The sequence below is a fragment of the Cataglyphis hispanica genome, chromosome 14 (assembly GCF_021464435.1).
Source record: "Cataglyphis hispanica isolate Lineage 1 chromosome 14, ULB_Chis1_1.0, whole genome shotgun sequence".
Classification (NCBI taxonomy): domain Eukaryota; kingdom Metazoa; phylum Arthropoda; class Insecta; order Hymenoptera; family Formicidae; genus Cataglyphis; species Cataglyphis hispanica.
The window spans coordinates 3,277,738-3,305,192 of NC_065967.1; the positions used below are offsets into that span (position 1 = coordinate 3,277,738).

General features: G+C 31.7%; 1 protein-coding gene across 4 annotated transcripts in view; it reads right to left on the minus strand.

Moving 5' to 3' along the window:
- The window catches only part of LOC126854674 (protein sickie), a 146,621-nt gene that overhangs the window by 96,763 nt on the left and 22,403 nt on the right, over positions 1-27,455 (minus strand). The window contains exons 1-3 of one of the 4 annotated variants that reach the window (XM_050601610.1): positions 3,781-4,049; positions 590-707; positions 36-88 (exon numbers count right to left, since the gene is read on the minus strand). In XM_050601610.1, coding sequence (XP_050457567.1) covers positions 36-88; positions 590-707; positions 3,781-3,861 — 252 coding nt within the window. In that variant the 5' untranslated portion in view covers positions 3,862-4,049. Of the gene's footprint in view, positions 1-35; positions 89-589; positions 708-3,780; positions 4,050-27,455 lie in introns of those variants that run through there. The other 3 variants (XM_050601611.1, XM_050601613.1, XM_050601612.1) reach the window with 3 other exon arrangements.

A 27,455-nucleotide genomic window follows, 5' to 3' on the forward strand; every position in this document is an offset into this window, starting at 1 on the left:
TTGTAATCATACATTCAAAGAGTATATACACTCACCATTTGTTGAGCGCTTTTTGGTTTCCGGTTTACGTCAATCACTTTTTGATTAGCTGTAACAAGAGAGATAATCATGCATTAATTTAGAAATTATTTTTCTTTTATTTATCTGATTAACGGACATTCCGACAAATTGCACATGGCATACACGTATAGTACGTGACTATCGTATCTTATGCGGTAATGACTTTACTGCAAATTTATATATTATGTTACGAATAACTGTCCAACGCCATAAACGACAATTCGGTACAGTTAAACGTATCACATATTTAGCGACTCGTCAACTAGCATCACTGACCAGTTTTATGCATCGATCTTTATTAATAAAGTGCCGCAAGTAAATTTTTATTTATTTCAACAAATGTTTTCTATCGAAACAATGAGTAAAAAAGTTTTTTTAAATTATAATGTTTATAAATATAATTTAATTTTCAAAAATTCGCAAACATATTTATGAATTTTTTTTAATATTCATTTTTGTCTCGCTTTTTCTCGATATAAAACTGGATAATTATATAATTATTAACAGATAAAAAGACGAAGACACTTACTGACAGCTTCCACCAAGTCGGCTAAAAGGACACCGTCGCAGAGATCAGCTTGGAGATCGGTCACTCTCCTTTTGCAACCTCCTCGTTCTAAGTAATAATTCGCCCAATCCGTGTAGATCTGAAATAAGAAAAGTATATTTAGGATTATTTTTACTGCTGATAATTAAAGTCATCGTTTCATAATAAAACACTCGTTTTTTTTTATTTCAAGCGAAAAACAAAACAGACACTGTTTGCGTACAAAATATCTGTTTGTATACAATCAATAGATATCCAAACTGTCAACATTCGGGCAATGTACGTCATGTATGTATATACATATTAGATTCATATTCCTCATCTTCTAATAATAAGAAAACATTCGTAGAGTAAATCGAAATGGAGTTATTCATCGTAATACTATGTAGAAAATTGCGCGCGCTCTTAATTATAATACATCGCGTTTCATTGGCAATGATTATGTTTGATCGATTGGTTCTCAAGATCATAGTTCAGTGAATTAAAGGCAATCACGAAAGAGAAAGAAAGAAAAATATATAACAGAGAAGCAGACTTTAATGGTTGAGCGATTATTATTTCTTCGTGCTGCAACTGCACTCCAATTATTACTTTTCCGTTATGCTCACTCTAGCTCTACAAATGTTTGTATGTATTTGTAAAACTAATAAGTAATTATAAGAAATTGCACGCAAATATTTTGCAAGACAATTTTTCGTCTCTTATAATGAAAATTCCTTGAAACTAATTTTAAAGTAATTTTGTTCTGCTAAAAATAATTTTATGGGTAAAGAATGCGAAAAAGAAAAAATAAAGAAAAAATAAATTTTTGTATACATAATTAATCTTTTTCTTAAATAATTTTAAACTATTGTGACAAATATTTCTTCTGTGCCGCCGAGTTTTAGTCAAACTTGTACAATTTGTACGACTGACCCTATGCTACTCGAAATGATAGAAGCAAAATGAGAGAATGCCAATTGGCGTTGATAGGAATCTCTCCACCTCGAAGAATCTCTCGCGAGATGTTTCCTTATTCGCCTCTCGTCTAGCATGTTGAATCTCGCCTTCGATCTCGATATATACTTCACAAATATTAACTTTATGCACTACGCCCTTAATCCCTTTGATGCATTTTTTTTATTTCAAATTTCTTCGTAATAATATCTAATATAATAAATTTCATTTAATTTAATACAAAGTTCAATAAATATTTTTTTGAAGAAAATTCTAAAAAATTATTATTTATTATTATTTATTATTTATTAATTATTATTAGTTTTCCAGACAAAAATTATAACTGCATAAAATTTTTATATATATTATAAAGATAAAAACAATAATAAATTATGAATATTTAAATAGAAAAAAATAATATGTATATATATATATATATATATATATATATAACAAAAAATTCTAATAAAAAGAATTCCAATAAGCATAGAAAATAAGTAAAATTTCAATGAAAAATATCTTTCTCATAAATTTCAATTGTATAAATATACATCCGCGTAACAGGTACCCGTTACTCGTCAATAAAATTAAATGCAACTGCAATTGCTCTTTTTCTCATTGTTTTTTTTTTGTTTAGCGAAAACAACATGCCAGGCAACGCATTCATTTGTAGTTTCATCATACGAGTGGCGATTCATATATGTCACATAGGTATTATCTGTCTACTGCTCGCAACCCTAGGCAACTGCATGTACACTTACGTTTATTAACACGCGACTTTCTCTCCATTTCCCGCGTTTATCTTCTCTCTGCTTTTTTCACCTGCTATTTTATAGCACCGCGGATACATTGTTGTCATGTATGTATGTGTCGATATGTATGTTATTTATTTGTCGGATACGTTCATAGCGGGGAAAAGAGAAAAAAATGGGAGGAGAAGGAAGAAGAAAGGAACGTGATACGTTGATAAATTTTCAAGTTATTCGCTTGCGCCGTTAATTATCTCGTAATTGCGATTCTTCGATATTGCGTTATTAATTATATTTTCAACTATGAATTAAGAGAGATTTCAACAATTTTTATGTGTGAAAAATTTCTTTCTTTTTCAGAAAATCTTGTAATTATAAGTATTTTTATATAAATGAATCGGGGACATAAATCACGCCAGGAAGCATGAATTGTCCCGATGCCGTTTACCGGCCTGGCGAAGCGCCAGGCTTTTCAGCGCGTGCAAGCGTGCAAGCGAACGACTCTCGAGAGTCTGTCCGAGGAGGCAGAGAGACGCGCACTCGCTCGCAGCACTGGACGCTGGAAGGCACAAGGAAAGACAAACGCGATGCAGACGAGAAAGAGAGGAAGATAGGAGCCGCACAGAGAGCGAGGAGAGGAGAGAGTTAGTCATCGCGTACTATTTTTAAGCTTGCAAAGAGACGAACGGAAGGGACGCGGGCGAAAGCTTGCTTCATGATTTTCAGGTCGCCATTATTACGGCGGCAACGATAGAGTCGTCGCTTCTCCGAATCTTTTCGCGCTTTTCCGATGAAATCCCAGGGCTTTCCCGCGGTATTTTAGTAGGAAAAGCGAGATAGAGAAAGGGAGATGAAAGAAGCAGAAGCGAGATCGAGCGAAATGCATACACTACTATTTCTCATTGAGATAAAAAATGTTTTTTATTTCATGTACAGCTTATATTTTTCATTTAGAATATAAGATTTATTCTTTCGCAAAAACTTGTGGAGATAATAACAAATATAAAAAAGATAAACAGAAGGTATAATGTAATTGAATATATACACTTCTATATACTTTATATCACTTTCAATCATCATAAAATTAGTTAGCACTACAAGATAAAAGTCTAATAGTGAGTGCAAAACTTAAATTTTTATTTTCTCTTTAGATATTACAAGTTTATCGCGAATAAAATATTTTATAAAAGATTTTTTCGTCATGCAAAATATTTATTATGGTATATAACTGTTTTTATGAAATATTCTAACAACTCTTACGAATTTGTTATCCTCGATAAAAAGAGTCACACTATTTATATATTTTCTTACTTATTTTATATCCGTTTTTATCCAGCATCTTTTCGTGTTATAAGCCTGACTCATCTGACATTCGTTATAACAATAGTATTTACCCGAATCAAGATCAAAGTGAATTTAATGAAAAGATTCGAGGAGTCTCTTGGCGAAAGAGATAAGGAAAGAGCAAGAAGGAAAGACTTTTTTTACCTGTACAATATTACGGGTAGAGTCGGCTTTAATATCGTCGACGGAACCGCGCACGGATCTCGGCGCTCTGATACATGCCATGACGCCGCCGGTGGTCACCACGATACTCCAGCGTCATTCGAATGTGCTTTGTGATTATCTCTCACGAATCGTAATTGTATTCTGCACTTTGCGCCGTATGATCACATAGTATTGCATAATTGCAATCGCGCTCTATTCACATTATAATTAAAATCCTTGATACATCTTCGACCCTTGATTTTTACACTTGATCCTTTCAATAAAAAGTCCTTTGATTTAATACAACTCGCACGCCGATTATTATTATTATTTTTTTTTTTTTCTAAAATGATTTTACTTAATCTTTTCTGCAAAATATGAATTTAAAAAATACTATCGATGTATTACGTAATAATATAGGATATTGATCTGAATTTCAAATGAACTTGATATATAGTATTTAAACAAATAATTATATAATTTTCAATCAAACTATTTAATATTGTTTAAAAAATTGTCTCACTGCAAAATTATTTTATACTTATATATTTTATATATTTGAAGTTGGTATATTATATATCGTTCAATTGCTCAATTTGCCAGTCAAGTCGTTCCAGATCGATCTCCAGAACGACGTGACGATTTGCGCGACATCGCGTTCCATTGTAAGAAACACACAGAAACGTCTCGACACCACGACGCATCGGACGTAACTGAATACGCGACTGACGAAGCGCACCGCACGTTTCTCTCTATTCGTAGGTATACAATCTCTCGCGTCTTCTCCTTCTTCTCATTTCCTCCCTCCTTCTCATCATCACTTTCATCCCCCTTCCTTTTCCCGCCTTGCCACTCTCTCTATCTATATATCTGTATCTCTGTTTACAAAAGTTCACCATACAATATCAACAAATTACGTTCTTGTCATCATAAAATTTCACGCAATTGTATTTTGAAAATTCGCAGTTGTTGTGGAGAGTTAAGAAAATATTGTAAATTTAAAAAACATTATTTAAAATAATATTACACATTTTGTAATAATGAATGTGTACCTAGTATCTGATAAAATCATAGCATTTTTCTTTCGATTATTTAATTATTATTATCGTTAAAAAATAATTATATTATTAAAAAATAATATATTACTATAAATAAAACTTTTTAGAACAACGTTGGAAAAGACGAATATAAATTTATTCAAATCAAAATTTAATTTCTACCTAATTTTTCTAATAGCTATTTTTTTAATTTTAATTAATCTAATTAAAATCAAATTGAAAAAAAAATTAAAATTAAAATAATTTTCGAGATTAATCATAAATATAATTTTAATATCAAGGTTACCAAAAATAATAATTTTCATCTTGGATTTAAAAGAATTTACAACTTATATAATTATATTATTTTTACACCCATATTTAATTTCTACGCATATGTAATTATATTAATTTTTGCGCGCTTATTTTTAGTTTACAAAACAAATTAACAAAATTATACAAGATTCATATTCCGATGAAAAATGTTTATATATACAAAAGTCTCGAGAAATTAAGGATTGGGAGAAACATGATGATGACGCATGCGATCAGAAAGTGTGACACATCTTTAGATTGCTATTTTAAGACATTTACGGCAAACATGATGAAGAAACTGTATCGAGCTGTCAAAGAATGACAAAACTGTAACAATATTAAATTTGGAAGAAAATTTCTCAGTAATATAAATGAGTCAACGTCAATTCAACAATATGTATATGCAATTCTTCAATGCTGTCATCTAACATGGGGCCAACAGATAAAAATGATGAAAAAAACGCAGCAGTTGCATGATCCTCGGAAAAATATAAATTTTTATTTTACTTAAAATTAGAAATGTATAAAACATAATGTAGAATGTTGGAGCTGTAACTTTTTATATACTGACAATGAGTGCCTTATATTTCTCTGTGATATTTTGTGCATTTTTATCTAAATATATAAATATAAAATAAAATAAAAATCATCTCTGTTAAAAAATAGAAGCACATTCAGAGTGTTATTTTGATCGCGAAATGGTCCAAAGTTTTAATATCCCTCTAAATATCGATTTCGCGATCTTGAATTTCTTGTTATACCATCATTCCTCGCTTTATATTAAAGATGTTAGAATTTCAAGCAATTATCTCTTAGGCTTACTTAGAGATAAACAATCTACATAATGTATCACGATATAGAGAGAATGAAGGAGAATATAAAGAGGAAGAAGAACTAATAAAAATTGCTAGACGTGCGACGATGTTCCGGGAAGACAATATATTTCCTCTGCGGGCGAAAATAACGCGTAAAGGGGGATGGAAATAGAAAACGAGAGACGCGGTTCGGTGGTTGAAGGAAGGAAAGAGCGGGCGACGGCGACGGTCGAAATAGAGCACGATGAGTAAAGCGAGCGAGCGTCGTCGTTTGCGTGGGCGTCTTCGTTTGAATTAACGAATTAACGCAATCAAACGGAAGACAGTAAATTCATCAGCAACCGATCCGCGGAACTGTTGTTAATTAGATCGCAAAGTCGTTCAGTTGCAGCAATCTAGATCGCGTCCTACAGTATAGTTTCTCTTCAATACAATAGCCAGATCCAAACTATTTTTTCGACAATTGAAAAAAAAAATGATGCAAAGATTTAATTGTAATTTAATAAAAAAATAACTTAATTAAAAAAAAAAAATTTACTGAAAATATCGTACACAATTCTCGCGTTTCATATTCACAAGTGATGATTAATTGTAGAAGTCTTAACATTGTCGATTATTAATAATTTCATGAATGTGCTTCTTTCATCAATTATATTGATTATAATATAAATCACATCATACATAAATTTTGACTATAATTAGATGTTAATAATTTATTTCGCTACGTATCTTAATTTTGTTTATCAAAATTCCCAGCAGTTTTGGCGTGGTGATTTAATAGTGATTTAATAGCAATGCCAAATTTATTTCTTTTTTATTCCGATCCCTGTTATCCTAGGTGTCAAGTCGAGGACGTCACATGGAATGGCAATGCCTCGCGGCATTGATAAAAGCCGATGGGAACCGCGTGTATGCGCTGATCGATATTCGACTTGGCGCCGATCATCGCGCGCGTTAAAAGGCAACGCCACAGACGGCATTACAATTAATGATGATGCTCGTACGCGAGCCGCGCGGAATAGCAATCGATCCGCGCACCTGTCGGGAATGTTCATGTCTCGTGCGTACATCCCTGCTGCCATTCATTCGTCGTTACAACGACCGAATCCCCTTGGCCTTACGAGAGCATTTTCAATCTCTGCCAATACTATACAATACTATATACTATGCCTCTGATTCTTTCATGACTTTTGAATAAAAAAAAATGTGTTCAATCGTTTCGTTGCTGTAATTTGTTTTCGTTAAAGGTATAAATTTTGGTTTTATATATGATTAGCTCGTATCGATCTCCTTTCTCTCTTTCTCCTTGTTAAATCATCAAGATCATATTTTACTTTTAAATTTTTATATTATATTGCGCGTGCATATTAAATATTGTAGATACAATAAGTAAATTAGATTTACAATATCACTGCAATCTCTCTCATATTAATACGAGTTAATTTCAGTGACTTGAACAATCTCCTAAAACTTGAATTTGTTAATTATGAACTGTAAATTATCAACATTCGCGTTTCCAAAAATTTGGCAATTAATTCCTGATGGTTTCGCGATCGTTTTTCTGGCAACGATTTGCATCCCGAAGTTCGAGGGAACAGTCAAACGATAATAATTGTCCTTGGGCACTGGGATGGCAGGTCCATGGCGCAAAGGGGGTGCATGAAATTGAATATTGCAACAGATCCCACCGGAACGATGGCGACGCCGAAAGCTCAGGAGCCGGAAACAAAACCGTTAAAGGACAATAATTAATTCGCTTCTGACGGCCGACGGCAGTCTGACGGCTCGTTAGTCGCGTAATCCTGCTCGTTTTTTATCATTCTGCGTGATAATGCAACCGAGAGAATGATATTACGAATAAAAAAGAGAGACAAGATGAAAAGTAAACCTCATACGCTTTTTTTTTATTTATATTTTCAAAGAGAAGAGAGCACATACTTTCGCACTCTTCATTTTCTCTTGACAAAATTATAAAATCCTTTCTATTTCGATTATATTCTTTAACGTCTTTATTCTTATTATTTTTGAGAAAATTTATAAAAATGTTTATTCCTAAAAATACATATAATGTATAAGATAATAGAATTGTATTACTATAAATGAATATAGATTTAAAAAAAAAAAATCACTATTTTTATTTTTATTTTAATATTTGACAAATCATATTATATTTTGTTAATAACATATTACTAATATTTTTATAATATTCTTAACATGTTACACATAGATAATATCCACATATATGTATATTATACAATACGTAGATATGTATTCTGAAAGCATTAAACTCTGTTAATAAATTTGACGTTTCTAACATTTTTCCGCAAAAACTTTCTCAATTTCTTTGTCTTTCATTTTCAAGTGTCCTTTTTCATACATTTTCGTTTGACAAAAATCCTGTCATTTGGAAGTTGCGAGACTAATTCACACTGACTGACAGGATGAAGCGAGTTTCGCATTACCCCAATGGTGACAAGAGGGGTCGGATGGCTTACGTCGGCGCAACAATTTTGCGGGTGAAACACGTCTCGCGTCTGCGTGCAGTGAGAACGAGAGACGAGAAAGGGAAAGCCTTAGCTTTGTCGCGCGATTATAATGAGAGAGAGAGGCTTGTTGTCACTGCCGACTATGGCACGATTAGACGGGATTAGGTTTAACTCGAACGATATCGAAACATACCAGGGAGTCTTGGGGATGATCGGGACGAAGGAGGAGAGAAAATCGAGAACGAAAGGGAAATCCCGGAATCGGGAAATTGTCTTAAGTGCATAATCCAACAAGCCGATCAGAATGATTCTATTAATTTAATAAAGTGTCCTATCAAAAAAAGACGAAGAGAGGAGGAAAGATATGTATCTTCGTGACTTGTTAAAATTATGATACTGAATTATATGGTTATTTGCGTGCGTATTCGTGCAAAATAACATTTTGCACATTATTACATTTAGTTATATTTCTTTATTAATTATAAAATTTATAATTATCATAAAATATTATTCTTATCTCGTCAAAAGTTTAATAATAATAAAGTATAATATTAAAAGAGAGAGCGAAAGAGAGAGAGAGATAATGCATATTTATAACATTAATAAAAAAAAAATATTTATAGTACATTCAAAACTCTAAAACTGCAAAACTTATTGATAATACTAACGTAATGTATGCAGCAGACGCACTAATACAAAAAACTTTGTTTTATCATCGGTCATTGCCTCGGTCATTATCCCTCTTCCTCGTCGTTACAAACGAACCGTGTGCCACGGCGACCTCTTCCCTGCATTTTTTTACTCTCTTTACTCCGAGAGATGCACGTTAACTGTGCACTTAGTTACGCAACAAAATCTCCTGTGGTCAATTTTCCAATCGGTAAAGCGCGACTCAGTTCAGCTGACAATGAGAATCGTTAGAGGTACGTAAATATAGATTGTGTGCCTCTATCACGAAATAGTATCTATATTGTAAGCCGAGAGAGATTTAATATATTATTGCACCTATGACGAGTTATATAAAAACATAATTTAATTTTAAAATTAGTTTATAAAAATCTATAGAAAAAATATAAAAAAAAAACAAAATATTTTAAAAAAACTATGAAATTTTAATGTAATTTTATTTTTGTCTAATAATTAATAAAATTTCCATGTTTCTTAAATTTTAAATTTATTTAAAACATGAACACTCTGTATAAAAATTCATCGCGATTATGATATAAGAGTAATATATAATAATAGATCATCAAGTCAGATTGAAAATCATGCGCGGTTGAGAACCATTGTAACCGAGTTATCGCTCCCCCAAGAACTAGATGGAGGATGGATGCACCCTCTTTCCTCAGGAGGGTACGTGTCCTGCAACAAGCATGTCCTATGTTCTCACACCCTCGCGGAATTCGAGAAAACTCTGTTGTCGTCATGACAACCGAACTCTTTTCTCTTTCTCCCTCTCCCCCCCTCTCTCTCTCTCTCTCTTTCTTGGAAGAACAAAGTTATTTTTACGCGTTCACCATTACGACAATAAGATCTGATTAGCATCCTCTCTGTTCGCCCGTAAAATTAAAGCCTGTCCAAACATCTTTAAATCTCTAATACATACAGACGTATCAAAACATAAATATATAAATGAGAATGTTGAGGAAAGACACAACTATCCAAAGAAAAAAAAGTAAATTATTATATTATACATTATATAAAAGTGCGCGTATATTATATATTAATCCCCTACTTACACATGTATAACTATATAAATATATATAACATTAGTGAAAATAGACGATTATAGAGTCTCATTTTTTAACCTCTCAATATATTATTCGAGAAAATACTGTCAATAAAAAAAAACATATAATAAATAATATAATTGCTAAAAATATATATAATTTAATTCCTCTAATAAAAAATATATAATTTATATCAATTAAATAAATTATAATTAATATTATTAGAATTCCTCGATCAAAACATTTCTTTCAAAAATCCGTGTAATGCGATTACTAAGAACTTTATCCTTTTTCCTCAACTGCGCATTGTTTCCCTTTTTTTATACACTCATCTCTTTAACTCCTCACTTTGGGATGCAACTTGTTTTTTCGTAGTTTGCCAGCCATCGGCGCCACGTGGGTTATGTTTTATGAATGAATGGCTCACCTACGCGCCATTATACGACACGTGCGTACAAACGCATTCGCGAGAACGAGCTAAATTTACCCGAGTCGCGATGCAACCGGGCCCAACCCTGCCATTGTGTGTCGTCTCGTGTGGGCATCCTTTCGCATCCACTAACTGGCCCACACGAGACAAGTGAGAGACCAGACATTCTCGATTTTAGAATCTCGCAAATGCACACGTGCAAAACTTTCGCCTGTAGGTTTGTCTTGCATAAGAATACTCGTTTATCTTTTCTGAGGCAGTTACGCATCTTGCAACATGCACTATGTCGAGATAGTGCAGTGTGCCTATAATATTTAAATATGCAATAATCATATTAATTTTAGAAAAGTTTTTACTACAATTCAATAAATGTATATATATTTTTTAAGAATAAAAAATATTTCTTACATTAAATTTAAATAATAGAAGAGAAGCTCTTCTTCATAGTTCTAGAATATACATATAATAAGTCTCTCTATCTCTCTTTCCAAAATAAGAATATAATATATTTAAAGTATTATAAAAAATGCATTATTGTTAAGAATAGTTATGCCCATAAAAAAACATGAAAAAGTAAAAGAAAAAAATGCTCTTTTTACTATTTTTATTCGTGTTATCAAAGGATAATTGCATAAAAATCGATAAATTAATTTCTTAAACACATTATCTGCTTTGTAATTATTTCCAAATTAAAAAAGAAAACTCCGTTCGATCATTAAGGAAAATTTCTGTCTATTTCTTCGACGAAATCTGTACAGCAGACGCGTGCCATTCGTAGAATGGCGTATTACGGATTCAGGTTTCGTCACGTCGAAATTGCTATAATTCTTTCGGCTCACGTATAGCGCGCGGGAGACCGCGCTAACTCGCTCTTCGAAACACTCTAACGAGCTTCGACATTTGCTTGGGGTTGCGCTCCTGACAGTAGTCCTCCTATCTTCCCAAGCGGTCCTATTGCCCCAAGGAGCAAGACGGTTCTCTTCGTAATTCAACGATGCCTGCCATATCTTTTCGTTTATTTCTCTTTCTCTTACGATTTACCTAACAATACTACTCCATATTACCATCTGAATGTCATTTACCACATGTTATTTTAGAAATAAATCGCTTCAGAAAACTATATCTAAATGCTAATTCCCCTGTGCTACACATATCTGTAATAACTCTCTGAACTTTTAATTGTTATAAAGCTACTGAAGAGAATATACACACTTATATGCATATATTAATTTCACCTCTCATTTAAATAATAATTATTTATTATTTAATAATAGAGCCTGTTTATACACTCAAAGAGAAGACGAAAATATGTCATCATCATAATTTCATTTATTATACATATAAATATACGCAATCTTTCGAGTATAATTAACATATTAGTTTGACGGGTAGCTTGATTAAAAAAAAAAAAAAAGGAAAATTATTTGTCATTGATGTGGGTCTATAATTGTGGTTTCAACATGAAACGGTTACGACACATTTCTACGATGTAGTGCGACACGTCTGTTCTCTCGCGTGAAACGTATCGATACGATATTCGTGTGATGTGGCATTTCCACGTGGCATTTGATGTGGACGCAATGTGACATAGACTCCGGAAGGTCCAAGAGCGTACGCGGGGAATATTGATTTTGCGTATCGGGTGTCCTTTTTCAGACGGCTTACCGAAATTTCTTTTGAACGTAATGTACAAAACGGTCATCAAAGACCAAAGATAATATTACATAATAAAAAGTAATAAAACAAATAAAAGAAAAAGATGTTATTTCCTTTCTCTCTCTTTCCGAAATATATATAATAATTAATTTCTATATTAGCTCAAGTATATATATGTATATGTATACATATATTATATTAAAAAAAAATATACATTAAAAAGTATAAATAAAAATATCATATAAATGAAAAGTTCATCTCATTTTAATTATCATAGGTAATCAACATTTTATTTCGTAACAATCTAATAAATATAGAAATTAAATGTTTATCAAGATTTTTTTCAATATTTCTCAATTATAAATTGTATTTATTAGGACGTACGATTGAATTAGATTAAACTCTATTTCAAAAACCTTTTTTAAATTTTGATTTGCTTTTTAATTTGTTTTTGGAAAAATTTATAACGACACAAAATTGGATTATTTTTCTTTTTTAGCAAGTAACGTGCGGAATAATTCTGATGGAAGCCGAGCTGCAAAATAGCGGCTAAAAATCCGCGCAAAGCGAAACCCGATAGAGCTGCGAAATCCCTTTTCCATGATAATCCAGGTGCTACGCTGTGTGTGTCGACGTATTTATTTAACACCATTGCTGCAAACGCGTCTATCTCGATTATTTTTTTAGCATCCTGCTGCATCCTGCTGCGCAAACGGATTATATGAGTATTTATGTGTTCAGACTACTGCGTTCGAATAGAAAGAGAAATATTTATCCCGGCATAGTGACATTAATAAATTATACAATGATTTAAAAATTTGGATGTTCGTATCCCTGTATATTTATCGTATGAGTTACGATTTTGAAAGATATCCTGTATCTTATGCCTCTTTTCATAAAGACATTTTTAAAGATTCTAAGTTAAAACGCTGAAAATTATTATTTCAATGACAAAAAATCAATAATATTTCATAATTTAATTATGTTATCACTCTTTCTAACATTTTAAACAATTAAAAATTTAAAAAATTTAATATTTGTTATATAGATAAAAGAAAAGATTTAGTTGAAAAAATTATTTCTTCATCTCTCATGCATTTTTTAAAATCTATTATCAAACAGTCTTTTTATTTCAAAATAATTCGCGACTTGCAAAACGACTTGTACGCTTACAAATGTATTTCATGTACGTATGTGAATCTGTGACTCACTTCGCGATTTGATTAAAGATCTATTTTCTCGGTAAGATGACTCGATAGGCGGAAATATGCGCTTCGCCTTGGGGTAGGTTCGTCTCCATACCAAGTATCGCCGAACAAATACAAACGCATATGTATGTATATTGAGTATCGACATCCGTGAGTACAACCTAAATCATTTATCGTCCGATTGCCAATTTGCAGCCCCACGAAAATTGCTCTCGTCATGCCGTGCGCCCTCTTTCACGCGCCCCTTTGCGCTATTCCAACTTTTCCTTTCTCCACCGATTCCTATGTACCTCAATAAAACGATATAATAATAGCTAGAGAAGTACAAGAAAATTTAAATGAATGAAATTAAAGACAAATTAAATTTGACTAAAATTAAATTAAAATAATTTTAAAAAATTGAGTATGACAGCACTTTTTTTTAATATATAAAAGCGTGTCTCAATTCGTTTATTATTCGTATTTTATTTCACAAAAGCTGCAATTTCTCGCAAATATGTCAATATTTTCAGCAATGTAAATTTGTATATGGCTAACAATAACATTCCCAACAATCCACGCGGATGGCTGATTTATGAATATGGATATGTTGCGACATATGTCAAAGCTCATCGACTCGTATAACTTGATAAATAACAGATGATGTCAGTAACGAATTTTGCCAGCCATACAATTTTTTTTTCCGACATATCAAAAGAGAGATCAATAATTCTATTATAAAAAATTATAATTCTCTATTATTATAATTCTATTATAAGAAAGACATTATGACTCTGACAAAAAATAATAACAATTAATTATTTTATTATAATAAAATTTAAAGGAAAATGATAAATATTACAAGCGGACTTTTTCAAGTAAAATAAAATGAAAATTTCTGAGTTTCTAAATATTAATGTTTATAAATGTTAGCAAATACATTTTATAACTTATATATATTTCATATGTGTGTGTGTGTGTGTGTGTGTGTGTGTGTTTTTATATTGTTACAAATAAACTTGCAAAATCTGCAAATTTTAGAAATGAAAAATATTTTCACTTTTTAAATATTTGAGTATGGAATGCATCTCACATATCGGATATGTATTCTCGCCATATGGTATAAATTACTTGCGAGACAAGAGAAAAAGAGGCATGATACACCCAATAAGACAGAAAATTAGATGGCTCATTTCCGCACGAATAATTGAGCTACACGAGACGCAATAATGACGCGAATATGTTTGCTTTGTCGAAAGGAATAGAAGCATGAACCAATCCGGTCCTTAGTAGCGGGAAAGGGAAATAGAATCTCCCTTCTTCCTGCAAGAAGATGATGGTGCTATTCCCCAAGGCAAATATCACAAAAGGACAAATGAAGAAAAGAAACGCGAACTGTATTCACCGAAATCGATCATCATTACATTTACGACTATTACATTAATTTTGAATCGTAACAAAATAAAATAGAGAAACAATATATTATTTAATTTTTTCGCAATTATTTAATTATAATTATAATTATTTTATAATTATGCAAAAAATAGCTTTTAATCCTTGTATAAATAAATCTATATGTACAAATAAATATCTAAGGAAAATTAAATATATTGTGTTTTTCACTTTTGCATATAAAAATAGTATTACAAGTTTTCGTCGTACAAACATTAATTTTTTTTATTTTAATTTTTATCTAAAAAAAAAATTAAAGTCGCAAAATGATTTAAGGTATCATTTAATTAAGAATTAATATTATCTTCAATGTGTGCAAACTTGACGAATAAAGTCAACATTCGCTTTGATCGCAATCTAATGAACATCCTCGTCTCGCCGAAGGCTAATCCTTTGGCGATATGTACGCATAAGGAACAAGAAGACGACAGTGCACCTTGCGTCACGGATGCTGGTAGCCGATAGCATCCCTTAAAGTAAACATCGCGAAAGGGCGGCAGCGGCCTTCTTGAGGGTTGATCAAAGTGCCTTCACACCCCCGGGCAGCATATTTGATAGCGAGGATCGATTCTCTCGCTGAGAGAAATCTCGAGAGTCCTTTACAAGCGAAACACGAGCGTCGCGAGACTAAGAATAAAAAAAAAAAGCAAAAAGAGTACGAAATGCTCAATTTTTTGGATAGATTTGACTATCTCTTAATATCGTAAAAAATAAATGATATAAAATTGTGTAAAAAATAATTCAGAAATTATTTATCTCTAGTAAAACATTCTGTAATGCATAATAAATTGTTTCAAAGAAATTTACTTTATCGCTGAGAAACAATTTTGATCTAGATAACTTTGAGAATTGCCATAACACTGCGCGCGAGTTTTCCTCTCACTTACTACTCCTCTAAACTTTCTAGTTTTTTTTTTTTTATATATACTTGTAAATTTTTTTGCAGAAAATTGTCACACTTTCTTTAAGTTAATCTGTATTAAATAAAATTATGTTCTCTTAAAAAAAAAATTATATTAAATTTTTATTCTCTTCCAAAAGTATTTCCCATTTTTATTTACTAATATCTCCATTGTCCGATGTGCACTGCAGTCATATTACTACACTATGATGATTATTTTGCGATTATTTTGCGATTATTTTCGCAGTAGGCGATTGCGTGAAATCCGCGAATCGCCAGCGGCGAAATGGAGCTAAATTCGATATGCGTAGCGCCGCGAATTTGCGGCTCGGTTTCCAAAATTAGCTCGACGAGGGGGTGTACAGGAAAATCAGCTCGCCTCGGGGGATGACGAGGCTGGTCATGGGGTATAGTGAATATTACGGGCCTTTAGGGGGAAGGACAGAATGTGGAAAGAGAAACATTACCGAAACGAAGAAGGACGAATGTCCACGTTAAATACGACGATTCACCGCGTCCGCTTGCAAAATTGCTTCCGTTTTTCGATTAATTCGAGATCGCGAACGCGTGCGAGTGAGCGTGCCGCTGACAGTTCATTTCGAGATCTGCATTCGGAATTCCAAATTCCCGAAAATTTTCAGGTGAGGATTAATTCACCGCCCAAAGGTTCCTATTGTTTATTAGACTTGTAAAAATAAAATAAATGTATGTATTTAATTGGAGATTTGAAAGATAGATTTTTAAATATAATTTTGTCATTTTCAATATTTTGTCGTTCAGTATTTTATAGTTCAACAGTTATAATAAAATTACAATTTAATGTGTCGCAATTTCTTTTTTTAAATAGTCATATAATTTATTGTATGTTTGATTCGTATCAAAATATAATTTAATACGACTTAATCCTTAATAATTCAATGTTGTATTATGTACTTCATGATTTAATAATTATAATTAAATAATAATGCAATATTACAATCTCTCTTTGAATATAATTTATCGCCTATTCGATTTGCAAAGACAAAATACATGATATTTATTTAATTTAAATGCAATTTTAAAATATAATTCTCTTTCCAATATAGCATAACTTAATAATTATGATTAAATTATACTTTATGTGCTTTGCAAAACTTTTAAATAGATAATTAAATTTCGCTGTTAAATTGCTGTCAATAATTTCCACAAAATGATTGTACAATCGAGTGCATCAATATCTGGTATGTGTGTCTACATTTACAAGAATACTTTTTAACATATAACATATATCAATTCTTTTCATTTTTTATCAATACAAATCAATTAAATTATGCATAATTATGTAATTAAAGAAATGTACTTTTTAATATTACAGAGAAATATTATAGAAAAATTTGTGATCACTGATTCAATGCACTAAGCACTGTATAGCTGGATAAAAAAGAAAATATTTTAACAGAAATGTATTCAATGTAATTTAAAAATAAACTATTTTTAGCAATTTTTTTTATTTTATTGTTTTTAGTATCTATTTCTATTAATCTTTTTAAAATAAATAAATATTCTTTTGAAATATATTTTTAATTGCGAGAAATTTCGATCGCGATTGATTATCGTTATTAATAATTCATTATTGTTTTTAGTACTTGTTTCTATTAATCTCTCTAATTTCGACAAAGTAGGCTTAACTAAAACATCTTGTATACGAAGAAGAACTCGATTGCAAAACTAATCACAAACTACCTGCTGTGTAGTTTTTCCGCGATGTTGCCACTGATAGAAATGATCTGCATTTAAAGACCATCCAGGTGCAAAGCTGAATCCCTCTGACGGCGCTTGCGAGCTAGAGACAGGTGTAACTGCACCACACATGCACATGCGATGGCATAGCAAGGGATCTGGAAGTTCCGTATAGACACCTCTTCTACCGCCAAACCATCCCGCTACCATGCACTTGTCGTTTAACTGGGCCGCTGCATCGTGATTGCATTGCGCTTGCATCAGCATCTCCTTCTCCAATGTATATAGAGTCTCGAACTCCAGGAAGGACATACCAGATCTTTCGCCGACGCATGTTGATGTGGTCGACGACACTTCGAGTCCAAGACCCATCTCGTCCTGGAACGAATCGTCATCCAACGATGATAAAAACTTCCTTGGCGAACGCTTAGGGCTGTGATATGTTTGTTGACGTTCTTCTGTCGATGGTCTTCTGGGCGATTTTCGGTCGCTACAAGTTCTTCGCGGCGATGTGGATGATCTGCTGGGGCTCGATGACGATGATTCGGTTACTTCCAAGGCTTTTTCCGGGATACTTCCCGCTAGGGAGGGTATCAGCGATGAAGATTTTAATCGACAAATCCTGCTCTTCGGCTTGGTTCCATTGCCAGTGCGTGAATAGCCCGTGGGCATCTTGAGACCCGACATTGTTCCTCTTTCATTTTTCGAGTCGCTCTATGCAATCGCGATTCGTCGAATAGATTTTCAAGTATTCAGAAAAATCCAGCAAGATCCACAGAATAGATAGTTCGATTGGATTGCATTCGGTTCTTCTAATTAGAATTTAAAAATTCTAGTCTTATATTATAAAAATTCAATGACGAAGAACATAACACATTGGAAAGTACATATTTCGATATGCACGTGATTCACAAGCAAACATTATTTTTTCTGATTTAATAATAATATTAAATTTTTCTTTAAATTTATTATATTTTCCTAGCCTGAGTGTATGTATTATTGAATTTATTTTAAAAAAACAATTTTTAATTGAAATAATTAAAAATTTTATAATGTCATCGATATGAAAATTCCATAATCGATGAATATTGCATAGTCTGTAAATTATTATAATAAATTCTTCATTTTACACTTAATTTTAAGAGAATACTATGATAAAATAAGCATCGTCTATCATTATTAAAGATGCACGTATTATCGCAACAAACATAAAAAAATCAATTAATCATAGTACTCGACACTTCACATTCTTATGTTTGTTGGTAATTTCCACGAAAAATTTCGTCGATATCCATTGATCAACCTTGAAATCACGGACCGACGCGGGAGTGAATACACGACCATCCTTTCTCGGCAGAACTGACGGTCCGGCCCATTGCAGGACGATGCGAGGCGTCGCGGCAATGAACGTGCGCACGCGCATATTGCAATTGTATTGGATAAATCTACCCTTAGTGTTTGCCACCTAAATTATCCGTTAAATACGGCAAAATATATTTTTGTGATGTAAATTATATTTTTTAATTTTCCCTCTCTTTTTGATGCGTTAAAGATATAAGGAAAATATACCCAGATAACCGGACATCTAACTATTCGCCTGCCTGTCATCTGTCACTCATTGCATGCAGATAAAAATTATAATTTTTTAATGTGTGCATTACAACAAATTAATTAATTTTATATATACATGAATTTAGTATCTCTCATAGATAAATAGATAAAGTTTTTCGAAAGAAACAATATAATTTTGTAATTAAATAATTATGCAAATTTATAAAAAAGTCAAATTATTTATCTCTTCATTTATCTATAATAAATTAAATTAAGAGCTGTGTAATTATTATGGTAATACATTAAAATTTGATATTGTAAAATATAATGATTCTTTGAAAATAAACATTATATTTATATAAAACCTTTTATTCTTCTTCTTAATATGTTATTAATAAAATATTAAGCTTACCATTGCATTGCATATTTAAAAAAAATATTGCAACAAATAATTTCTCAGAAACTATGAAATTTTATATTTCTACTTTCATAAAGTTCCTCGTAACATCCTAAATAGAAATGTTCTTCTCAACTTTTTCAAAGACCGATTAGATTATACATGTTTTCAAAAGCACTCTGTATATATGATGAACAAAATGAGAAATGACGATGGGGAAAGGGAGAAGGAAAGGATGACGATTATTTAACATTTAACTCGTAGTGCGTCACCCGTAAATTTTGTGAGCAGTCGAGTTAGATGCGTGGTATGCGTCGCGTTGCGGCGCCGCGCTGGCTGCTTCGAGGTGTGAGAGAGCTTGCGTAAAATTGGATTACCATCATTAATTGCCGGATACTAATGGAAATCGAGCGTATTTGGATTATGACGAGTGACATTCGAGAAGAAGAGAAATTTGAGGAGGAAACGTGACGATGAACGATTTAAGAGAATTCTGCAATTTAGAAACTTCTCACAAGTATATGTTACCATTATTTTTTTTTTATATATAAAAAGACATCTTGTGGGAAATTAAAACTTGATGTCCATTCAAAAGTAACTCTTGAAAGAGAAATCACGATATAATTCGATCAAATAATTCGCTAGTTTACTTTACCTACGTCTCATTATCTTTCTTCTCAATTAAGAAAATCATTAATATCAAAGAGCTAAAAAAATAAATAAGAAATATATCTCTTTTTATAATATTCCAATATCGCGTACTTCAGTAATATGTCCATTTGTACAAACATGATTTTTCAAAGACAAAATATTTCATTAAAATAGATACTGCCCTGCAATGCTTCAGCGCCGTTTTTCATAGAAAGTATCATTGAATAATAATGATATTAAATGTCGGATTAATCGAATTTCAAAACATTATTATAATTTTTATTATAATTTTATAATGACGTTTCTCCCTCTTGAAAAATTAAAGTTTAAATTAACCTTTTGAAAAATAAATTTATTAAATTTAATTTTTCTTTTTTTAAATTAGCATTAAAATATTATATATTAACGATAATATAACAAATGTGTGTATCAATATTGTAATACAGATTGAAGCATTATTCCAGAGAAGAACAAATATTTCTTTTTTCTTTTTGAAGATTTTACTATTGCATATTGCTTTGAAAACATATCGGAAAACCATCGACAAGATCCGTCCGGGCGATATCATTTTGTCGGGTCTTTGAGGGTCATCCAGAATCGAACGCAGCATGACAAAAGACAGTATCCCCGAGCGATAAGAAGACGAAAGACGCGGTCTTTCTCGCTATTCGATATCTCGATCGTTGCCAAGGTATTTTCCGACATTGGGATAGAGAATGACGAGGAGGCGAGACGGGAACGAAAATCACCATCCCGACGTGTGTACACGTGGGGTGAATATTATAAAAGCGCCATCGTGATAAAGGAAAAGGTACACCACCCTTCAAAAAAGCAGCCCTCTCCCGGCTACACCGTATGACGAGTGCCAGCACAATATCACCCCTTGCTCCTTGCAGCCTCCCGCCACAATCCCTCTAGGACAAATTTACATACTTATGGTGAGTGTTTGACGCACCAGAAGATTTCGAATGCATGCTAACTAATAAGTTCGCGCTGCTTGTTGTCCGGGTGAGAGTAAAAGCCCGCCTGATTGGAGGGTGATGTTAATTAATGTAATCCTGATGCTGAGATAGTAAAATAAGAGTAAGATGAAAAATTTCCGAAAACAACATCAAACATTTACATACGTACAATATATATATATATATATATATATATATATATATATATATATATATATATATATATTATCTAAAAGTATTATATATACATATATTAAAAAAAAATCTAAGAAAATTTCTGCCTTAAAATAAACACTTCTTTTGCCTCTCTCACCGTCTGCATGATAAGTTTTTCTACGATTCATTCCTGAATATGATCTTCCTTCCAATATTAATCCCTGGAGCAAAGATCAATTGCGATATTTCACGGCGGAAATAATTTCAAGTTCGCCTTCCAACGTGACACTCGCTGACTTATAATCACCCTAAAGAATAACCCTCCAGGCAACACGAGGGTATGCGTGTCGACAAGAGAGAAAAAGAAGGAATCCATCATAATGAAGATACGCACACGTCACTCAATACTAGAGGTTTCCATATGGGTTTTTAATTTGATTCTACTTGACAGATAACTTAATATTTTGAAGTCCCCTTCTTGAAAAAGATTTTCACGCGCTAAAGTGTGCGATTGAATATTGTTTTTAAGAGTCAGAAATCTATACAAGTGATCAATTCCAAAATGTACATCCTGTAACTTCTTATTTTCTGTGATGCACTATATAAAATTTTATTTAACCAAAACTACTGATATAATAAAATTAAAAAATTTAGATATTTTTAATTATTTAGATATTTTACAGAAGATGAAAAAATTTTCTTAATAAAATTAAACAATTTTTTTTTTATGAAATAAAATAAAAAAAGGAATATAAAGATTATACATAAAGATAAATTTTTGATAAAATATAAATTATTATATAAATAAGTGAATTAATTCAAAACCATTTTTTTTAAATTGGAATCGAAAAAAAAATTTGTTATGGCTTCTGTGCGATAAACTGCGAGCGCTCTTAATATCGCATAAGCCTGAGCGAATAATGTCTCTTTATTAGCAAAACCGGTATGAATCGATATGAAACCCCGTACGCAACAAACACACGAATGGAAAAGGAGTAAGAGGCAATGAGTGATGGCAGTCAAAGGGTCGTCGTAATAATTAATAAAGCCGCACCATTGGGCTTAACACTGTCGCAACTCCTCGCTTTCCGGTCTTCCTGTCGACTTACTTTTCCGTTTCCACGAATTCAATATAATAATACACCCGCGCTTTCGAACCGAACCCCGCGGCTTAGTATTTTAGGCCAGGGGTTCTCAACCGACAATTCAAAAGTCTAGACTAAAATTACAAAACTAAATAAAATATTATTGTAAGATATCACCTTTTTCGTAAAACATTTTTATATATGCAATTTAAATTTCTTTAACCTCCCATTTATTTCTAAAATTTTTTTTAAAAAAACTTTTAAGATTTATTTTTATTAACAGCTATATGTTTTATTATTTACAGTTTACATCCATTTTTATCACAAAAATTTTGCTGAGTTTATTTTTTAAATATTGTAAAAATAATGGAGTCTTAAATTATAATATTATAAAATTACTGACTTGAAACATATATATAAAATTAAAAAATTTGAACTGTTTAGCTTTGGCATCAAAGCTCTGCATTCACATAGCAGAAGAAGAACCGTATTCATCGAATCTACTGTGAAGGGTAGCTCACGGAAAACATTATTGCTATGTCACTGGCTTCGGGATTATTGCGAATCATTTTTTCCACATGAAAGTGAAACCCTCTAGATACATAAAAGGATTTTGCCATCGCAAGAATAAAAATTGAATCATTTCAAACTTTTTATATTAAAATTTTTAATATGTATCTCATATAACATTAATCAGACCTATACATATAATATTATTATATTATACAGTATATTATACAAAACATATACACAGAATATTATTTTTTTTTTTAATTTTTATACTTGGAATGTTTAATTCGAACAATTTCTCAAATATTATATGTGTATATGAGAATTGCATATATATCGAATAATTTAATTTTTGATATTATATGTATATGTATATATATATATATATATATATATATATATATATATATATATATATGAGTATTTGCATAGGCTTCATCGAGAATATTGAAGCTGTGCATTTGAAGCAATTAAGGCATTTTTGTACGTTTCATAAACATTTATTTCTGTTATCAGCGATCATGGTTCTATTACATCGGCCAATCAAATATGGTGTCATTTGACAAGATATCAAGTCATACCACAGACCGTCCATTCGTGACTAATTCGATAAAATATAAAAGAAGCTCTTGTAAAGAGAGAATGTTTTGTGTTTAGTAAGATATTATTATGTATGCTTTTGCTCCGTATTCTAAAAACAGTATTTATTGTATATAAGCATTAGTAATACATGCCTCATTTCAATACAACATTATACGAGATTATACTTTTATAATCGAAAAGCATAAAGTTTGAAAGAAACCAAATTTATCTATTTATAAAATGGAAGGAAGATTTAAGTGAAGAAATGGAAAAAAACATCGTTTATGAGGGGTGACAATTCACGTGGAATAAACGATCAAATTCCACACGTGCTCGAAAAAATTGATACAAAAGCGATTCCCTATCTTCCTTATATTCAGGCTAATCTGTCTACTATTTTGCGGTCTGTTTGATGTCCCATAAAAGTCATTAATGTCAAGAAAAATCGGTTTGATCAGCAAATCGTTTTTCAATATCGTATATGCTATAAAATGTTTTCAGAAGGCTTTCACAAATATACCACTTTGCTAATGTCAAATTTTTACTTTTATAAATCATTTTCCGCGCCATTTTTTCTTAGTAGTAATTTAAAAAAAAATCACAATATCTCTGCAATGGTACAAACATTAATATTTGTTAATTAAAGTATTAATTAAAATAATATTAATAAAATATCTAATAAATTATAAAATAGCTTGAACCAATTATGAAATTCGTCTAAGATTTATTATCAATTTAAACAGAACTTGTGTCTAGTTTTAATTGCAATATATTAATATTTTAATAAGAACATAATATATTTTTTTCACATCTTTGGCATGCATGTCGCCATCAGACGGAATGAAAAGAAACTTGATAGATATGCTTTTACACGGATAAGAGTGAATTTAGAAGTCTTGAATCTTTTGCAATCTTATAAATATTCTAGTTTCTCGTTATGTATAATTTGTTTATAAAATCAATCTTCTTACAAAAAAAAAACTTGATATTTTCATAAAGTATCAAATTTTAATAAATCGATATTTTTAAAAAGATCATTTTGATCATTTTGATTAAAAAAGCTGGATCTACAAAAAGCCTGATATACATTTATTCAAAAATCTCAATAAAATTTTATAATTATTTAAAAATTATAAGAAAATTTTCTTGTATGCTTTGCAGTAATCTTAAATTAATAAAAATTGTTTATATATTAAATATATATTTTTAATACATTTATATCTAGAGATTAATCTTTAGAGTAAATTTTTTGTGTAAATATCATAAATATTTCATTATCATATTTTAATTTTTTCGCGATTTATATAACAGTATCGAATTCATTCCAAATGAATAACAAAATATTATTTTTCTTAAATCAATGTTTTAATTATAGCCACATACGAGCTTACGGAAAGAAAAGTCGGCAGTGAGATTGTGTCGAGAAATGCACGAGGTAGAATTTTGTTGTAGAAACGTCTTCATGAATGAGTGGCACGCAGTATGTACATAGGGCGAGTAGAGCGCATGCCTGCGTACGAAGTGAGGGTGAACGTAATTCCTTCGCACCACGTGCTCGCGCACCCATGGGATTCGCCTTGCTCGCCCCACGCAACTCATGACTCATAAGATTTATAGCTCTTTCATCGCGGACTCCAATTCTTGCGATGATTGCTTCCAAATACAATTGCAAAACACTTGACAAAATTTTTAAATTCAAGCAAGAAACTGCAAGTAAAAAATTTTAAGCGCAATATAAATTTAGAAAAGGTACAATTAAAAATTAATTTAATTATCAATAACTATTGTCAAGATTAAAAAATTATGATTACACTTTTATTATATTGTCAAATTATTTTTTTATATCTTATTAGGTTTTTAAATATTTTATAATATTTTTATGAATCATATTATATATATATATATATACATATTTTTTTTTCATTCAGTTTTAATTTTTCAGTTTTTTTAATTCAATAATTATTCTAAGATAACCTCATTATTTTAATTAATAAATTATATCATAATTAAGTCTATTAACATTTATATCTTAATAATTATCTTGTACTTTTTCTCAAAATTGGAAGGATATGCTTAAACTGAAACTTTTTTAATATCGCAATTCTATTTCCTGGACAAATTTCAAATTATTCTGCAAATTACCTCGGCTTGACGCTTCTCGCAAGTACAGTTTCGCAGTTTCTCTAGCTGTAGTTGAATAAGACAAAAAGCTGAATATTTTTGACTTTCCGGCGATAAAGGTGAGCTCGGTGATTCTGGCGATCCTAAACCGGAACTTTTACTATCGCTAGTCTTGATAATATCCTTCAAGGTGCTTGTACCGATCGACGGATCTTGATGCGGCGATAATGGTGATAACGGTGAACCAAATCCCGAGCTTTCCGAACTCGAACTCACTAAGCCACGAGTCGTGCAAGATCTCACCACCGTTGGTCTTGGAATCAAACTCTTAAATTTCAAAGATTTCGATCGGCGGATTTTAGTCATTCGGCTGACAGTGGATTTCCATTCGAACGACTCGCAGTACAATTTCAAGCCAAAATCTTTTCTTACTCCTACTTCTTCGCTGAATAAATCGTGCAAACAAATCCCTTCGACATTTTCAAATCTTTTATCAGTTTTGTTTTTCATCTCTTTCTCGATGTAAAAATTACTGTCTACAAAATCCTTTCGTTCTCCAATTCTAAAATTTCTCGAGAGTTGTTGAGGAAGTTCTTGTTCGTTCACGAGCGCTTGTTTCGCCGGCGCTGACGTCTTGAATTTTTCAGGACCACCGACCCAGCCACCCGGCGTCTTCTTTTTACGAGGGTAGTTCGATTGGGGATACTTTGAGCAGTTTCTATTACCCTTAACGATGGCGCTTCTCTCGTCTTTTATCTCGTAAACATTTTCAGTCGCGCTCGAGTCCTCGTGGATGGATTTTGATCGTGTCGATTGATGCCTCAGATCGTAATCACCGACGCAATCACGAAACTCATAATGCTCAACATTCTCGAAATAATTATTTGACGTTGATGCCAAAAAAGAGGCACTCATTGTCAATGACGCCGGGCGTCGTTTTATCGTGCCGGTTTCGTGGCTGGGAGAGTCCCAATCCACGTGGAAAGTCCTTCGCTTCAAAGCCATTATCTAATTTTCTTCTCAACCCTGACATCGATCAATGTGTGCAATTGCGAAAGAGAGAGAGAGAATTCGCAATACCGATTAAATATTTATAAAACTGTAATATACTTATAAAAAAATGCACTTTTTTGTAAAATTGATAAGTTAAAGCATATAGATACAAGTAATTATTATTAATTTATTTTTAATATAAATTTTCTTCGAGATATTGTTTCGTATTATTACACATTTTCATATCGAGAAAAAATCCTCGCATTATTTTCTTGGATTAGTTTTTCAGTTTTATTGTTTTTTCTTTTACCATAGTATTTTACACTCACTACATTCTCAAGAAATATGTTTAATCATCCGTTTAATTATTTAATTAATTATTTTATTTTATTACGTATATATTCTTAGAAAAAAACTCCTATAAAATTCGCGGAAGAAAGTTACATCGCGGACGATAAGCGTATTTTCAGGTTTTTACACTCGAACAATAGATGCACTTGCCAAGGGTGTCTGAGACAAACTGAACTCACCCCGGCTAGGCGCGAAAAGCGTGTGTATGTGTATGTATGCTATTCTATATAGGATGGCCCCCAGCGTCTACGACAACCCCAAAGGCATATCATAGCTGCGGAGCCGAAAACCAATTACATTCGGCTACGGGGTTGGTATATGATCGCACCATATTGCAAATGTGTCCTGCCAATGCGGTTGCATAAATTCCTCGAGACGAGTTCTTAAGATACCTATGTTACGAAATGTCGATTTTATCTGATAAATTCGCAAGCAATCACGCGGGAACAGAGCCATAATTTTAAATATAAATTTATAATTATTCATCTAAAAGATTTTTCATACAAATTCTTTAAATAAATAAATTTACCTAGTCATTAATTTTGCAACATGTAAATTATTTAAAGTTAGATTGCAAAAAAATTACGT